The 18,156-nt window shown below is 42.6% G+C and overlaps 1 protein-coding gene and 1 long non-coding RNA gene across 5 annotated transcripts in view; one reads left to right on the top strand and one right to left on the bottom strand.

Annotated features, from left to right (window-relative positions):
* Positions 1 to 18,156, top strand: part of pappa2 (pappalysin 2) — a 135,716-nt gene that overhangs the window by 66,731 nt on the left and 50,829 nt on the right. Inside the window, exons 20-21 of the mRNA XM_061838216.1 lie at positions 4,257 to 4,434; positions 16,962 to 17,175. Of these exons, the coding sequence (XP_061694200.1) occupies positions 4,257 to 4,434; positions 16,962 to 17,175 (392 nt within the window). The remainder of the gene's footprint in view (positions 1 to 4,256; positions 4,435 to 16,961; positions 17,176 to 18,156) is intronic.
* Positions 1 to 18,156, bottom strand: part of LOC133510385 (uncharacterized) — a 42,075-nt gene that overhangs the window by 21,355 nt on the left and 2,564 nt on the right. For 2 of the 4 annotated variants that reach the window (XR_009797590.1, XR_009797593.1), the window contains exons 3-4: positions 17,435 to 17,646; positions 4,234 to 4,384 (exon numbers count right to left, since the gene is read on the bottom strand). This is a non-coding gene — a long non-coding RNA (uncharacterized LOC133510385). Of the gene's footprint in view, positions 1 to 4,233; positions 4,385 to 8,482; positions 8,590 to 17,434; positions 17,647 to 18,156 lie in introns of all 4 variants that reach the window. The other 2 variants (XR_009797592.1, XR_009797591.1) reach the window with 2 other exon arrangements.

Here is an 18,156-nt window from a genome sequence, read left to right as displayed (position 1 = left end):
TAGCTGCGCAGTCTGCTTGGCGGACGGAATCTTAGGAGCTGGTACGAAGGGGACCATCTTAGAAAACCAATCGATGACTGAGAGTACCACTGTGTTTCCCTGGCCGCAGGGTAGACCTGTAACGAAGTCTAGAGAAATGTGTGACCAGGGGCGAGAGGTACTTGGTAGCGGCCGTAGCTCACCCATAGGTCGCAGGCGAGAGGTCTTATTGGCCATACAGATCGGGCACGCGTTGAGATACTCCCTCATATCCTTTCCCAGGTTTGGCCACCAAAACCGATGTTGAACTACTGAGCGGGTCTTCACCATGCCGGGGTGACAGACGGTCTTGTTCGTGTGGGCCCAATTGATGGCGTCTCCTCGTAGCGAGGGTACCACGAACAGACGGCTGGAAGGACATTCGGCTGGGCCTGGAGAGTCCCTTAGAGCCTCTTTTACCCGTGTCTCGATCTCCCAGGTGAACCCGGAAATGAAGCAGGCCTCCGGAAGTATCGGAACACTCATGGACTCCGTTCGCTCCCCTTCAAGGATCCAGGATAGTGTGTCCGGTTTGCCATTCTTTGAGCCTGGATGAAACGACAGAGTGAACCAGAAAAAGAGTGAAAAAGAGTGCCCACCTGGCTTGGCGAGCATTCAGTCTCTTGGCGGTCCTCAGATATTCCAAGTTCTTATGGCCCGTAAGGACCAGAAATGGCACTTGTGATCCCTCCAGCCAGTGTCTCCATTCCGCCAGCACCGTTTTGACCGCCAATAATTCTCGATCACCAACATCATAATTCCGTTCTTCCGGAGTCAGTCTCTTAGAAAAGAAGGCGCACGGGTGAAGTCTTCCATCCCTTTGCACACCTCTGGCAGAGTACTGCTCCCATTCTCGAGTCCGATGCATCCACCCCCACCACAAACTGCCTCTCTGGATCTGGCATGATGAGGACAGGAGCTGTGGTGAAATTCGACCTAAGTCTATCAAAGGCCTCCTGGCAGGTCACATCCCACTCGAATGAATTGCTGCGTGAAGTGAGGGCATGCAAGGGGGCAGCAATGGAACTGAAGTTCCTGATGAACTTACAGTAGAAGTTGGTGAATCCGATGAATCTCTACACCTCCCTGCGATTGGTGGGAGTGGCCCATTGGAGAACAGAGTCGACCTTACTGGGATCAATGCGAATCTGTCCCTCGGCCAAGATAAATCCCAGGAATGTGATGGAAGGTCGGTGAAACTCGTACTTTTCCATCTTGACATGTAGGTTATGTCGTAGTAGCTGCTGCAGCACCTCTCTGATGTGCTCAATGTGGAAAGCTTCGTCCAGAAAAAAGATCAGAATGTCGTCGAGGAAGACAAAAGCATTCTTCTTCAGTCTCTCCCGTAGCACATTAATAAAATTCTGGGTTCTGAGTGGGCTGGGTCCATGTCGTGGCCAGATCGTTCTGTCATAACCAGAATGCTCGGGCGGACCCAAATGCATGACTCAGCAGGCAGGGAGACAGTTATAGGAAGATCTTTATTCGTTCCAAGGTTGTAAGCCTGAGAATAAGTCAGAGTGAGGAGCAGTATCAAGAGCGTCAAGCTTACGGGGTTGGTCGGAGGACAGGCAGAGGTCGGTACACAGGGGTTCTGGATCAGGAACGAGGAAGTGCGGGAACGAAGCATGGATGGCAACGATCTGGCAAAGCCAGACCGTCTGGTGGGTCCTAAATATGCTGGGGTTAATTATATTTGATGAGGCACAGGTGTGCAGGGGACCTGCACCCGCCAGGTGTGGGACCGGCAAGACCATGACACTAGGTGTGATTGTGAGTGCGACTGTTGTATTTCTCCATCTGCCCTGTGATTGGTTGGCAACCAGTTCAGGGTGTACCCTGCCTCCTGCCCAATGACTGCTGGGATAGAGTCCAGCACTCCCGCGACCCTAGTGAGGATAAGCGGCTATGGATGGATGGATGGATGTTGGCCTTTTCAAATATGTAGGTTGGAGAAATATTTTGGCTATTAGTTGTGTCCTCAGTTGGTTGAACTCAATATGCTTTAAAATATATTTCAATACGTGTCTTCTAAAGGTATCCTCAAAGGATTATGATAGGATAAATTGTCAACTCCCTTAAGACTCAATTCGCATTTCATTACAATGATCAAAAAATAGATGATTGTACATCATCCAATCATCCATTTTCTATACTACTTATCCTCACCAAGGTTGTCAGTTTATACAAATAGTTTTACACTCATGTTGGTTTGGTAATTTGTGGCGCTCCTATGGGTTTTGTTCGAAATGGTTTGAAGGACATGCCAATACATAGGCTATGAAAATATTGACAAGGTTTTAGACGTCATTACCATAAACTTGGGTTTCCCCTAAAAACCTCATACGTTACATTTGGCATTGATTGAGTGCAAATTAGAAGGGAAGACATTTTTTCAGTTTAGATGTATATATACAGTATGTATCCAGTCCATTTTCTGAGCCACTTTTCCTCACAAAGGTCACCTATCGTATTTATCTTTGAGCAGGAGGCGGGGTACACCCTAAACTGGTTGACGGCAAACCAGAGGCGCTCCTGGCACGAGATTTATTGCTCAGGGTAAGGGTGCTGGGAGGATAGAGAAATGGCCTGGTCTTTACTGAACACCGGAGACTGAGCATGACATTCTTCGGGAGCACAGGAGAGGTCTGGTTTGGCAGATGATGTTGGTTTACAAGAGGGCAATGTAACAGGCAGTCTAAATGGCTGTGAGGGCTCCATCCAGTGATAGATCCATGCGTCCATTCTATGGCGAAGTTATGTTTGTTGAGCCAGAAAATTACGAGGACTAATGAGGAAGGGATCACAAAAAGAGAAATGTTCTTAGGGTGATTTATGGTAATCAGCAAGATGAGTGGCACTGTTTGGTGAGTGACAAGGGATGACTGCCATCCAGGGCTGTGACTTTTTTGGCAGACGGAAGGGGTTGGAGCTCATGTACTATTCATTCATGAATACAATTATAATCTGCATCGGAATCTATTAGGGCAACTATAGGTGTGTTGTGAGTCGGACCTAAAATGGAAGCAACGTCGTTCATACGGGAGGGAGACCAAGACTAAGTGGTGGTTTGGTTCACCAAGGCACTCTTGGATCATGTCCAGCCTGGTCTTTTGGTCATCGGGGGCAAGTGTCGATGAAGTAATCTAATTCATTACAATAAATGCACAGCTACTGGATGACACAATGCTGACATTCCTGGGGATCGAATCGTGTGATACCAATTTGCTTGGGCTCATCAGGCTTATGGTGGGAGTCTTATGTGCATGTAGCCCCCTCTCTCAAGCCCCCTCTTGTCTTGTCCGAGTGCAATGAGATCCCAGAAAGAGGAGGGCAGCGACCTCATTCTTAAATTACTCTGGGTGACCGTTCAGGAACATGCCCCCAAGTGTAGTGTCATTCCACCGGCATTCATCTGCAAATATCATAAATTTTATAGAATATGCACCTTCGGAACCAGCGCCCTGAGTGAGGTAAGGAGGTGGTGGGTGGCTTCTCTGTCCTGAATGGTGCGATCAAAGTCCTTTTGTAGTTCATCAGAAAAATAATCAAATGACTTGAGTACCGGGGAGGAGTTGTCCCATAACGAGGTGGACCATTTGGCTGTTTTACTACACAGGAGATTAGTGACAAGTGCAACATTGGATTGTTTGGTGGGATAACTATGGTTGAATTGGTGAGCAATTAAGGAAAAACTGTCTATATGCACCTTGGTCATCGGAGTAGGGATTGGGTGGAGGGACATGAGCTTCTTTGTATGGGAGGTCGGGGTGCTCAGAGGCTGTGGGGTCAGAAGGAATACTTACTGAAGCGTGATTACATTTTTGAAGAAAGAAACTCCACACAGGTGTGTCTGGGATTGAACCCGGGACCTCAGAAGTGTGAGGCCAATGCTTTCCAGCTGAGTCACCGTGCCACCATCCTAAAAATAATGATGGAAAACTTTAAGATTCCGATGTACTTGGATGAGCTCATTTGTGACAAAGAACCCCTGAGAGACAAAATAAGAAGAAATTTGTTTAAAAACAAATCATTATGCGAGTGCTCTACAGTAGGCAAGTTTAAGAGGTATGTGTTGAAACGCTCTTGTTCTGGAATGCCGATTGTGTAATGAAATGTGTAAAATATTGTGAAAATTATACTAGCCCTCTCACTTCTGTGACCCTACTTCTAGAGGCTGATGGAGATGCATTAAGATGATACTATTCCTCTCACTTTTGTGACCCTGCTTCTTCCAGAGGGAGACGGAGATGGAGTGTTTTCATGGCTTATGGAATCGTGCAGTTAGTTGTCAGCTGGTAGACTGTGGGCTGCCAGATCAGTCTCATGTCTACCATGCCATATTCAGTTGTCCCTGGGGAACAACCTATGGAAAAATATGCTCTTTTACTTGTGGATCACCTGCCATTCTTCAAGGTAAACCATCACTTTTTCAAGTATAATATGCTGTGTTGTTATCTGAACACTTTGTCTAACAAATAATAAACATCAGAATAACCATAAAATACAATACATTTGAAGTTGAATGATGGGCCCAAGTGCTCTAAGGAAACTCATGGAGGGAAGGTGCTACGTTTGGCCCATTGCTGTACACTACGGATTGAACCAATTAATTGATGCTTCACATTTGTGATTATCGCTTCAAATTTATTAATACCTAATCATGTGTTTATGCATCTGTAACACTGACACCTTGCAGAAAGCAATAGGTGATAGCTCCACACAGCTTTCTACCAAGGGTGTCTCAAACAAATTTATGGTTGCACCTATAAGTCTCAAAGATATGAAGAGGATTCTCGATGCCTATAGGTAAGTAAAGCAAAGCAAAGCAAATTTATTTCATCCCTCACTCATTGAATCACATTGCAAAATGCCACAAACTGAACAGCTGATGTTATACTTTCAATTTACATTGGATTTGTTTGTTTTTTTGCACGTAACGCAGAATATCTGTGAAGGGACTGCCTCAGTGGTGCAAAATTGTGCACGCGTGCAGTCAAGAGGGAACTTTTATTTATTTATTTTTTTTGGCACGCCGTCCCACGATCAACCCAGACTGTCTCGTGAGGACCGGTCAATCGCGATCGACACATTAAGCACCCCTGAGATAGAGGTTGTCTGAACTTTTGGAAGAATCGGTAATTAAAAAAAATACACAAAAATGGTCAGAAATAGCCATGTCCTTAATGTCAATCGATAGAATTTCAACATCCTTAGAGATGACCAGGTCTAAGATGACCTTGAGTGTGAGTTGAACTCTTAATATGTTGAGATTAGGTCAAATGTGTCAAGTATTGCAGAAACTTCTTTGGATGTTTTTTCCATATTTTTGTCAACATGAATGTTAAAGTCACCTGTTATGACAAAATAGTTGTACTCAGTACAAATAACTGACAACAATTCTGAAAAATCCTCCATAAACTTTTCATTGTGTCTTGGAGGTCCATAAATTATTAAAATGATTATCTTTGAGTCACCCTTAACCCATTCATGGGCAGGGTGGCAATTTTTTGCCTTAGTGAGATAAAAGCCTCTTAACAGGCCACAATCAAGGAAATAACACTGTTTTTCGTTTAACGCATAAAACAAAGGGCAAAAAAGATGTACCCTTTTGCTGGCAGCGTCCCAAAACTGGGACGGGTATGTTATCAGTTCTGTGAAGTGGTACATACCAGAGATATGTTTATTAATTAATTGTTATTCTAGAACGACACTTACACATTAAATATCTTTGGACTGAAAATTTGTTATCATTTCATATTCCAGGAAGTTTTTTTTATATAATGTCATTCACAATTTTAACTTACCTTTTACACATTTTAAAAAATTTCACTTTTTGTATTACTACCCCAAGCTTTCATAAGTGGGTCAAAAATGACCTATGTGTATATTCTGTGGAATCCAATGGGAACCACTGATTCTAATCAACTTTGGCTGTCAACAAATTAACCGTGGGCCACGCAGATTATATCAGAAGTGTCACCCCTCAGAAAGATTATTTTACACAGTAAGAGCTGATACCTGTAAGTATCATCTTCATATAATATTGTGTGTCTTTCATGACTATTATTTATCTACAAATTGGCCTGCTTTATAACTAGCTAACACTAGCTATGTAACTAAGATAGCTAACATTACCAAATGCATTGTGTGTGCCTGCATGTCATTCATGATTGTTTTGTGAAAGAGTATTTTATTATTTTTCAACAAATTAGTGTACTTCATAACCAGTGTATATGTAAAATAGTTTTCTTTCCATGATGAGAAAGCAGGTGGTGCTCATTTATCATAACTAGCTAACACTAGTTCGCTAACATTACTATATGTAGTGTGTGTGCGTGTCTGTGTGTCCGTTTGCGTGTGCGTGTGTGTATTTATTTATATAGCTACATATTGATCTATTGAAAACACTACTCCTGTCTTTCCTCATCCAAGGTGTCATGGCTGCTACATACACAGCTGGAATGGTTCGACAGATGCTGAATGATGAAGAGGCAGTAATGGGGTTGGACTCCGAATGTGAAATTTCTGATGAGGACCCAGATTATTGTCCAGGTAACAGTAGCAGTCGTCCTGAACAGGATCAATCTGACTCAGAAGATTCCTCTTTTGTGTCCTCTGAAGAAGAAAGTGTCCAAATCATGTCCAACAGAATGAGTCAGAAGGGCTCTTACTGGAACGAGTTTCCTCCCACGCAAGGCAGAACACAGAGCCACAATATCCTCATAAAACAGTCAGGGCCTGTACAAGGGTTTAGCACCACTGTCTCACCCGAAGATGCATAGGAGCTCTTTATCACTGATGATATAATCCAAGAGGTAATGACGTGCACAAACTTGGAAGGACGGAAGGTATCAACAGCTAGAGGAAAAGAATGGAAAATTTTCACCGAAGAAGAGTTTGTGGCTTTCATTGGATTGACCCTGCTTGCAAGGAGTGAGAAGAACTGGGATGTATCTATCCGTGAATTATTCGGAAGTCCTCTACATAGTCCCATGTACAAGGCCACTATGGCTGTTGGAAGATTTGAAGACATTCGCCGTACCTTGCGCTTTGATGATAAGAGGACCAGAGTCTTTCGCCTGGAAACAGATCATATGGCAGCCTTCTGCTATGTATGGGACCTGTTCCTGGTCATCTGCAGACACCGATTCATCCCCAGTGATTGTGTCACTGTGAAAGAACAGCTTGTGCCATTAAGGGATAGGTGCAAGTTTCTACAATACATGCCAAGCAAGCCTGCCAAGTACGCAGTGTCTCCTGGAGAATGATCTCACGATTGTGGGGACTCTACGTCAGAACAAGCCAGACATCCCTCCACTGATGAAGCCGTCAAAGTCCAGAGAGGTTTACAGCACAGAGTTTGGATTCAACGACAGCCTTACCATGGTCAGCGATGCAGTAACAAAGGAAAAGCTATTGTGCTCCTTAGCACAATGCACCACGACAAAGCAGTGGATGAACATAGCAGAAAGAAAAAAACAGAAGTGATCACATTTTACAACGAGACAAAAGGAGGTGTGGACACCATTGACCAGACGGTTGGCAACTACACGTGCAAGCACCAAACACAGAGGTGGCCCATGGTGCTGTGGTACAACATAATTGATATCGGCACCATGAATGCCTACACATTTTTCATGGCTCAGCACCAAGATTTTAAGAGCGGGATCACCAATGCACGACGGCTGTTCCTCAAACAGCTGTCAAAGGAGCTTGTCACACCACACATGATGAGGCGACCGGAAAGGTGCCCCCCAACTGCAAACCCCGATTATTGAAGCAATGGAAATGTGCGGGGTGACAAAAGCCACAACCCAGACACAGGAAAGAAATACACAGGGCCAACCAAAGAGAAAAAGGTGTCAGATCTGCCCAAGTAACAAAATCGCAAAGTCAGCAATAGGTATGGGAAATGCAATGTACCTGTGTGCAATGATCACTGCCAGAAACAGGTATTTTGTTTGAACTGCATACAGTGGTGAGACAAGAAAGCAAAACAGGGACAAGAGAGAGGAACTGTCAATTACTAACTAGACACTTCTACACATACATACACAGAGACAGACAGACACGCGCACATGCGCACGCACGAACACACACACAATGGATACTCACATTTTTCTATTGCTTTTCTGGGTAATATTCTTTTACAAAAATGTTAAAAAATGAAAAATAAAGATATTTCAAACATGAAATCATTCTTGTATGGTCCTAAATATAATACTAAATATTATACAAGTGATTATTTTTAACCAAAATGACAAACATTTCATAAAAACGCATTGATTGTATTATGGGTCATTTTTGACGCACTTATGGAAGAGTGTAGGGTCCAGTCACTCGTGCATTTACGGGTTAAATAAAACAACACCACCAGGTCATTTTTGACACATTTATGCATCTCAGGGTTAATAATACTGATGGATTAGCATTTTGAAGACAAACTTGAGTGAATACTGACCTTTCTCCCTTTGTTCTCTTGGAAAATGCTCCATGTGTACTTGAGGCAGCCATGTTGGGTTAGGAAGGAAAGGGAAATAACTCCGTAACTTTGACCGATGAGTTATCCTGTACTGATACCAAATTATGGCTTCAGATTAAAACACTTAAATATTTTGATATACTGAAGGATATAATGCGTGAAAATCATGATGATGATGGGACGCTGCACATGATTGGGTTTCAACTAAAAATCACCCAGTATAATTTCTTTACATTGAAATAATGATTTAAAAATAGCAGCAATACCTGTTTGACAGTGTTCATAAAATTAAAATCTGCTGGTTTTGCCTCATTTAAAATAGTATTACAGCTACTTTCTGTTAACCATGTTTCATTTAATAACAAAAAGTCCAGAACATAGGTTGTAATGATGTCATTGATCAACATTGATTTGTTACCCAGTGACCTGATATTAAAAAGAACTAATTTTACAGAGATGGCTGGAGAGAATGGTTCGATACATTCACATTTTATCCTCACTAAATTGGAAGTTCTACTTTTTTGGTGCCATATCTTTTTGACCAACTTTCTGTCTCTTGTAATTACAGGGATGAAAAATGTCTGATCTCCATAGTGGTCAGAGTTATTCTGGAAAAGACCCGGTAAATACCAGTCAGATTTACAGATAGTCTTCATAGGTGGAGGAGGGGCCTTTTGCTTCTCAGTGGATGATAGTTTCAGGCGGCGGGGGGGGGGGGGGGGGTGCGAGGAATATCTTGGCGTGGTATAAGCTGGACTCCATCGTTGACAATAGTCTTCATCCTATCCCTCAGGCCTAACATTGCATTTAGGCTGGGAGAGGGGGAGCCAACATCTACTACAGATTGTATGGTTGTTGTAAGCTGTTTTACACAGCTAATGAGATGATAGGTTACACTGAGGCTTGTTTTGCTCACCATAGAGCAGAACTGACCAGAAGGTCTTTCTATCGCACACGTCACAGTCAGGGCTCCTCAAAAAATAGCAACATAAATGTATTATGTGTGATGGACATTTAAATAGGACACAGATTCAGTGAACTATGGGCAACAATCCTTGTCATTCTTGCGTGCTTAATATCCCCATTATAGCAATAATTTAGTATGCATTGCATGGGTGAAGGCATACTGGGAACCACACGATATGGTGTCAGTCATCAACACCCGTCTGTGAAGTGGAGAAAAACAAGGTTTGGTCGATCAATAACCTCTTCATTGTAAAAATGAACCGTTATCACCAAAGTAAATCTCTCTCTCTCTCTCTATAGATACTGGAGCTTCACGGTCTAAAAAAAAAAAACTCATGCACCAAGCTACATAATCCAATGCACAGAACATGGCAAAAGGTTCCCCTCATATTAACAATTTATATTTACGAAAACACTAAGGCATTAGGGACATTTACACTAACCAGCCCAGGAACTATGAGTTCCTGGTTGCAGGAGTTGAAAGCAAAATGTTTCAGTGGCCCATATGGTTTGTGTTTCAAAGGACCTTTCCGACTGGCGGTCTTCATCTTCGCTCCCTTAGCTACAGTTCCCATGCCCCACAATCTTCCAAAATGGAGACTGAACATAACAGGTTTGAACTGAATTCTCTATCGTGTATTCAAGATAATATTGAGGTATGTTGTTGCCAAATGCGTCAGACCTGTTCAAGAGAGTTCTACAGAGAGGTCTCAACTATTTCACGCGAGGATATGTACACGGAATTAAGATTTTGGACCGAGCAGGGCGCAATGTCAGAGTTACAGTGAAACGTTGGCGATTGATGCAAAAACGTTTGACGCCTCACAAACTTGATATTGAAATCCAACAGGATAAAATTGTGGAATCATACTGCGCATGTAAAGCAGGGTGAGTACTTTTTACTTGGAAAGATCAAGAGTGATATCATTGCAGTCTTTATAAGTGAGTGGGTGTATTCATTTGACTTGGCTTGTATTAGAACCCAGTGCCCTGTCTTAAAAGTCTGCTGCAATACAAATGGGCAAATAGACATTTCTCTCGGGTGATTGATTTGGGTGATTTAATTGAAAACTGATTCTCATTTGTAAAGCCACCCTAGCTACAGACAGTCATTGAGGCAGGAAGTTTTATTATATACATGTACATCTCAGTAAATTAGAATATTCATTCATTCATTCATTCATTCATTCAAGACTCTAAATTGTCCATTCTAAGCTCATCTGACATGCTATCTGTGACCACAGCAAACGGAAGGGCCTCAGAGCTGAGATGCAGTCCCACCTCCACACTAAAATCCTCTTTCACACCTATGGCACACCTCACAACAGTTTTGCTGCCCTCATATATGTCCTGTACTATTCAAACACACACACACACACACACACACACACACACACACACACACACACACACCACACACACACACACTTACGCAAGCAGTACCACAGTTCCTCTCTTGGTCCTCTGTCATAGGCCTTCTCTAGATCTACAAAGAAACAATGTCTCTGACCTTCTCTGTACTTTTCCAGTAGCATCCTCAAGGTGAATAAAGGATCTATGGTACTCTTTCTAGCCATGAAACTATACAGTTGCTCGTAGATACTTACTTTTGTCCGGAGTGTAGCCTCCAATACTCTTTCCCATAACTTCATTGTGTCGCTCATCAACTTTATTCCTCAATAGTTCCCACAGCTCTGCAATCCGCTTTTGTTCTTAAAAATGGGAACTAGTACACCTTTCCTCCATTTTTCTGGCCTGCTAGTATTCTTTTGAATAAGTTGGTCAAAAATTCCACACCCACCTCTCCAAATTGCTTCCATACCTCCACAGGTATGTCATCGAGACCAACTGCCTGTTTTTCAACCTCCTTTGGACCTTTCTGACATCCCCATTACTATACAGTGCCACTTCCTGGTCCATCACACTTGCCTCTTCTACTCGTCTTTCCCATTTTCTTCATTTATTAACTAACTAAAGTATTCTTTCCATCTATGTAGCACCCTACTGGCACCAGTAAACACGTTTCCATCTCCATCCTTAATCACACTTACCTGCTGGACATCCTTGCCATCTCTATCCCTCCGTCTTGCCAACCTGTAGAGATCCTTTTCCCCTTCTTTTGTGTTCAACCTGATGTACATGTTATATGCCTCTTGTTTAGCCTTCGCCACCTCTACCTTTGCCCTACGTTGCATCTCAATATAGTCCTTTCGCCTCTCCTCAGTCCTCTCAGTGTCCCACTTCTTCACTAACCTCTTTCCTTATATGACTTGCTGTATTTTGAAATTTCACCATCAAGTCTCCTTCGCCCCTGTCCTACAAGGAGTCACACCAAGTACTCTCCTGCCTGTATCTCTGATCACCATGGCTGTAGTTGTCCAGTCTTCCGGGACCTCCTCCCGGCCACCAAGAGCCTGTTTCACCTCTTTCCGAAAGGCTGCACAACATTCTTCCTTTCTTGGCTTCCACCAAACGGTTCTCCGCTCTCTTGTCTTTTTAATCTTCCTCACCACAAGCAGAGTCATTCTACACACCACCATCATCTATACTCTCCCCTACCACAACCTTACAGTCAGGAAGCACCTTTAGATGACACCATCTGCACAAAATGTAATCCATCTGCATGCTTCTACTTTCACTCTTGTAGGTCACCCTATGCTCCTGCCTCTTCTGGGGAAAAAAAAAGTGTTACTACTGCCATTTCCATCCTTTTTGCAAAGTCCACCACCATCTGTCCCTCAAAGTTTCTTTCCTGGATGTCGTACTTACTCATCACTTCTTCATCACCCCTGTTTCCCCCACCAAAATGTCCATTACAATCTGCACCAATCACAACTTTCCCTCTGTCTTGGTTGGTCAGGACTACTTCATCTAGTTCCTTCCAAAATTTCTCTTTCAACTCTAGGTCAGATTCTACCTGTGGGGCATAGCCGCTAATCACATTATACATCACACCCTCAATTTCAGGTTTCAGCCTCACCACTCGATCTGATACTCTTTTCCCCTCCAAGACATTCTTAGCCAGCTCTTCCTTTAAAATAACCCCTACACCATTTTTCTTCCAATTTGCTGCATGGTAAAATAATTTAAACCCTGCCCCTAAACTTCTAGCCTCGCAACCTTTCCTCCTCTTCTTTGTCTTCAAACCACAGTAGCTGAATTTCCACCGACACCCTGCAGGTTAACGGTGCCCAGGTGTCAGGTTTACCAATTAGACATTAAACAGGACAAAAAAGGAAGCAAAGACACCAGTTCAAGTTTGACAGTTTGTGAGGAGAGAGGAGAAGAACTGTCTCATGCAATTAATTCACCACTGCACTCTCTGATTATATTCTCCTCAGCACCTCTATTTATTTAGTTTCAAGATGCCCGTTATTTACATTGATGTTACAAAAAGGAGTCGGCAAGTAAAACATAGTTGGAAACAAAGTGTACTTGTTTGTTCGTGTGTGTGCATGTGTGTGGAAGATTCCTGAGTACATGTGTGGTCATCATTTCTCTAACAGGCAGCAGGTGCTCCTGGTTCTAACAGTTCTGATGATTAGATATTTTTGTTCTTGCTATCTCCTGCTAGGCGGCTACCATGTTATCTAGAGCAGAGCAAAGCATTTCTTTATTGGAAGCAGATGTATGATAATTATATTCACAATTATTCCTACACCCAGGGCAGATGCTATTAACCTGTGCCACGACTGATCTGGTTTGGCATTCTTTAGATGTACGCTCATATTTGTTTGGAAAAGTTTTAAGCCTGGTGCCCTTCCTGACGCAACCCTCTGCATTTATTCAAGCTTGGGACCGGCCTACAGATTGCACTGGCTTGTGCCCCAATAGGGCTGCATTGGGTGACCTTGTGTATAAAATATGCTATATAAATAAATTTGCTTTGCTTTACCCTTACAATTGTGGTTGCCAAGGACAGTGATGGATTTAGTGGTGTTGAAATCATCCATGCACTTACTGATGAAGGCAGTAACAGTCTCTGTGTACTTCTGAAGGTCTGTGATGGAGTTGAAGAGGGTAGCCTGTTTGAACATGATTGTGTGTTTTTGTGTTTGTGGAAAAATGGCTTAACAGCGTTCCATATGGCACCATTCAAGTTGGCTAGCTGGCATTCTGCTGACCGCCATGAACTCTCGTGGGAGGCAAGACTAACGGCGGTTAACTGTGTGGTAACAGCAACGATACCTGGTTCCGGGATGCTATCTTGGTCAGTCAACACTGTACAGCACTACTCAAGTTTATGGCTCAAGTGCCGTTTTATTTACAAAGGGAATTCACTACTATACCGCTTGTGGCAGTTTGGCAGTGTCTAAATTCTTCCAAACTCCAGCAATAATAGGAGTGAAGCACTAAATGAGCAAAACCATGATTTCAGTGAACAGCTGATGGTCAACCCAGATGCTTTCTTCACCCTACTTTAATAATGCTGACCGCAAGGAAGTGTTTCTTAAACTCAACTCAAACATTGACTTTCCAACACAGGAAAATAACTCTGGACAATATTTTTAAACCTCTGAGAGGGGGGCAGAGCCTCAAAGGCCCTTATCCTCCTCAGACCACCTAACGATTATGTTAATGCAATTTTCAAGACCACTGGTTAAACTCTCCCAACCAGTTAGGAAACAGGTACAAGTGTTGCCAGAAAGGTCCCTTTGAGTGTTTTACCATCACAGACTTACCATGTTCAAACAGGCTACCCTCTGCAACTCCATCACAGACCTTCAAAAGTACGCAGATACTGTTACTGCCTTCATTAGTAAGTTCACGGATGATTTCACAATCACTGTCCATGGCAATCAGAAACCATGGCTCTCAGGGGAGATCTACAGATTACACAAGGTCCATAAGCTTTTTTGTTTGGGGATGAGGAGGGCCTGAGGACAGCTAGAGCCAATCTGTCCCTGCAATGAATGAATACCATATATTGTCATCATACTTAACTGTACAATAAAATTGGACAGCCTCTCCAACATCAGTGCATACATAAAAATAAAATGAATAAAAACAAGAATACAAATCAATAAAAATGTGTGAAATAGCGTGTCCTGGGAATGACCAGTGACCAATTCAGGGTGTAATCTACTTTTCGCCTGAAGTTAGTTGGGATAAGGCTCTGGTGCTCGCGCAACCCTTGTGAGGACAAGCAGCTTGCAAAATGGATGGAGGTTTAAAATGGAATGCATAAAACATATTGATCAAGATATTGAAATCAGCATGCCTTTGTTTTAATAGCACGGATTGAGGAAAGATTAGAGTTCAGGGTGGTGATGGGTCTCAGAAAAAAAGTCCTTTGGTCGTTGCTGCTATGATTGTCCTCAGAAGCCTTGCTCTCTCTCCCTCAGTGCAACTCTCGTACCAGATGAACACATTGTAGGTCAGCAGGCTATTGATGAAATAGCAGTAGAAGGCCAGCTGCAACTTTGTGTCCAGGTCATTTTTCCTGAGGACACTCAGGAAGTGGAGACACTGTTGAACCTTCTTGATGACTGCTGAGATGTTGTCTCTCCAGGAAAGGTCCTCATAAATCAGTACTCCCAATAACCTGAATGTGCAGACTCGCTCCACACACTCGCCCTTGATGAAGAACAGAATCCTGTTCCTCCTGAAGTCCACAATGATTTCCTTTATTTTTATAGTGTTCAGTGCCAGATTGTTGTCTGTACACCAGGTTGTGAATTTCTGGACCTCCTCTCTGGAGGGTGCCTCATCTCACTTTGAGATCAGATCGACCATTGTTGTGTCATCAACGAATTTGACGATGTTATTTTTGTGGACTGGGCTGCAGACAAGGAGTAGAGACATTGCAGGATAGGTTTTAGCTTGCAGCCATGTGGTGAGGCGGTGCTCAATGTATGAGTGGAAGAAAGGTGGGAGCTAATTTTCAAAGTCTGGGGTCTCTTAGTCAAGTGCATGGGAGAAGAGGGAGGCCCAAAATGTCTAGTTTAATCATCAGTGTCCGACATGATTGTGTTAAAGGTTGAGACATAATCCACACAGAGCATTCTAGCATCGCTCTGTGGTTGTTCCAGGTGACTCAACACAGTGTGCAGAGCTATGCCAATGGCATCCTCTGTGCACTGGTGCAGCTGAGTGTCGCTGAGATGCCCTTGAGGTCCCTTGCTAGCAGGATGGGACTCTTATTATCCTCTTGTACTCTTTTTTTGGAATTTTTGTTCCCTTTTTTTCAGTTTAGCTCGAGCTGTGCTGTGAAGAGCTATGTCACCTGACACTGAAGGGAGTGTTGCAGGCCCTGAGGCGTGAATGGACCTGGCTAGTCATCCAGGGTGTCTGATTTGGAAAAACCCTGAAGCTTTGCTTTACACACACAGTTTCCATACAGAACTTGATATAGTCCAGTACAGCCCCTGTGCATCTGTCTAAGTCCTATTATACAAAATAGTTCCAGTCTGTTTGTTTAAAGCAGTCCTGAAGTTCACGGACGGCAGTGTCTGGCCAGGTTGTTACACACTTTGTGATGGCCCAGGATCTTCGTTTGAGGTTGATGCTTGAAGGGTTAAGCAGCAGAGAGATGCGGTCTGAGTCACCAAAGTGGTGGGAGTAATGTGGTTTTGTGGTTGTCGTTCATGTTGGAGTATATGATGAGTCTAAAGTGTTTACACCCCTTGTTGGAGATTTAACATGCTGGTGAAACTTGTGGAGTACAGTCTTCAGATAAGGCTTGTTAAAGTCCCTGGCTATAATGTGAACACGTTCTGGGTGGGCCCACTGTTCATTGATTACGTTCAGCATGAGAGAGAGAGAGCACAGCACACATTAGGATCCGGTGGGTTGTAAACAGCTGTGATGATGGCTATAGTTAGTTCATATCATGGATACTGTTGCTCCTATTAAAACTAACACAGCCTTGAGCCTACGTAAAACACATGGATAAGCACTACGATGGTAAAGGCCTCTAAATCAAAATATAGGAAAGTTGAATGTATGTGGAGACAAATGAAACTCAACATATATTATGATCTCTACAGACAATGTCCATGTAATTTTAGCCTACAGTTAGTCTGGACTATACAACAACCCTTTTCTGAAGTCATGATTAAGAACCTCAGCAATATCCATCCATCCAATCATTTTCTTAGCTGCTTATCCTCACAAGGGGCACAGGAGTGCTGCAGTCTATCCCAGCTGTCATCGGGCAGGAGGGAGGGTACACCATGAACTGGTGGCCAGCCAATCGCAGGTCACAGAGAATGTGGTGAAAATGTGGGTCAGACTAAATGAAACAGTTCTTAAGTGGTTCAGGTCCTACCTGGGGTAAAGGACTTACAGTGTTTTGTAACCATTTTAAGTTTCCGATTGTACATGTTCGATTTAATTTAAGACCTTTTGGCAATTCGGCATAATTGGCAACTCTCTATGCTCACATTTGAGAAAAAAACTTAAAGTAACTTAAAATATCACTAAATTGCAAGAAATCAAAATGTTTTCCAAACTTATAGTCTCCTGTCTTTCTTCTCATATCTATTCATAGGTGAAAGTAACAGGTTGGAATGTTTAGAGGATGGTCTGTGGTCTTTTCCGGAGGCCTACTGTAAGATTGAGTGCCTGGAGGTTCCAAAAATACCGAACGCTCAGCTGTTAACGACAGAGTGCCTGTCTTCAAGTCATGATGTTGGCTCCACCTGCCGTTTCAAATGCAACCCAGGCTTTTATGTTTTGGGAAGTCTGAAAATGAACACACCAAGGTGAGCTTTTTTTTTTTTTTTTTTTTTTTTACTTTTGGTCTCAATACTGTTGTGTAAATTTAGAATAACAACCCCTTGGTCAAACCAGCAAAATATAACAAAGACGTTGTACTGCATTTAAGACAATTTAATCACACACAATGCAGTACAATAACAAACCAACACAAAATAGAGCTACAGTCTAATGGAAGTTTAGTCACGTGTAACATGTACTAATGAACGAATTGACGTATAGTCACCGCAGTCCGAACGAATGTACCTGTAGGAGAATATTGTTGGTTCCTGTAGGTGAATTTTATCTCCAGTGATGGAGTAATGAATCCAGAAATGTCCAAAAGACAAGAGGTAGAAGGCAGGGTGGCGGAAGGTGAGTCGTTATTGGTACGAAGCAGCTGGTGGTTGTAAGAAGCTCTGACCAAAAGTCATCCCGTCCTTTTTTGGCACCTCGAACATTCCACAAAGATCTGCATCCTACGACGTAATAAAAACAAAGATTGAATATAGAATGAATGCAATACAGACATAATACAGCAGTGCTTTGATGTGTAAAAATGCATCTTATTAACATGACTGAAATTAAAATACTGTTTATAAAAGTGTTTCTACATTTTCCCACTTTGGTTTCACAATTATTTAGGGAGACTAAACTTATAGTATCGTTATCCATTGTTTTAATGATAATGAAATAATATAAAAATAATTATCAAATACATTTGATTTCCCCCAGAATGATAAACTCAGCAGCTTTGATTGATCTTTTATACTTCCAAAATGGAATACAGTCACACCCAAATCCACAAGACTAAAAAATAGCAAATACAGACTTTCGATTTATATTACATTAGCAGTATTCAGTGGTTACTGATTATTGGTGAACAACCATTAGAAGGAAAGGTAGGGTTTATGCGTGGTTCACACCCTGCTACAGAGGAACTAAGCCATCCGTCTTTACATAGTTCATTCGTATGCATTGAGTCCATG

This window comes from Syngnathoides biaculeatus, chromosome 13 (genome assembly GCF_019802595.1).
Source record: "Syngnathoides biaculeatus isolate LvHL_M chromosome 13, ASM1980259v1, whole genome shotgun sequence".
Taxonomy (NCBI): Eukaryota; Metazoa; Chordata; class Actinopteri; order Syngnathiformes; family Syngnathidae; genus Syngnathoides; species Syngnathoides biaculeatus.
Note: the sequence above shows the minus strand (reverse complement) of the source record. Positions and strands in the feature narration are given on the sequence as shown.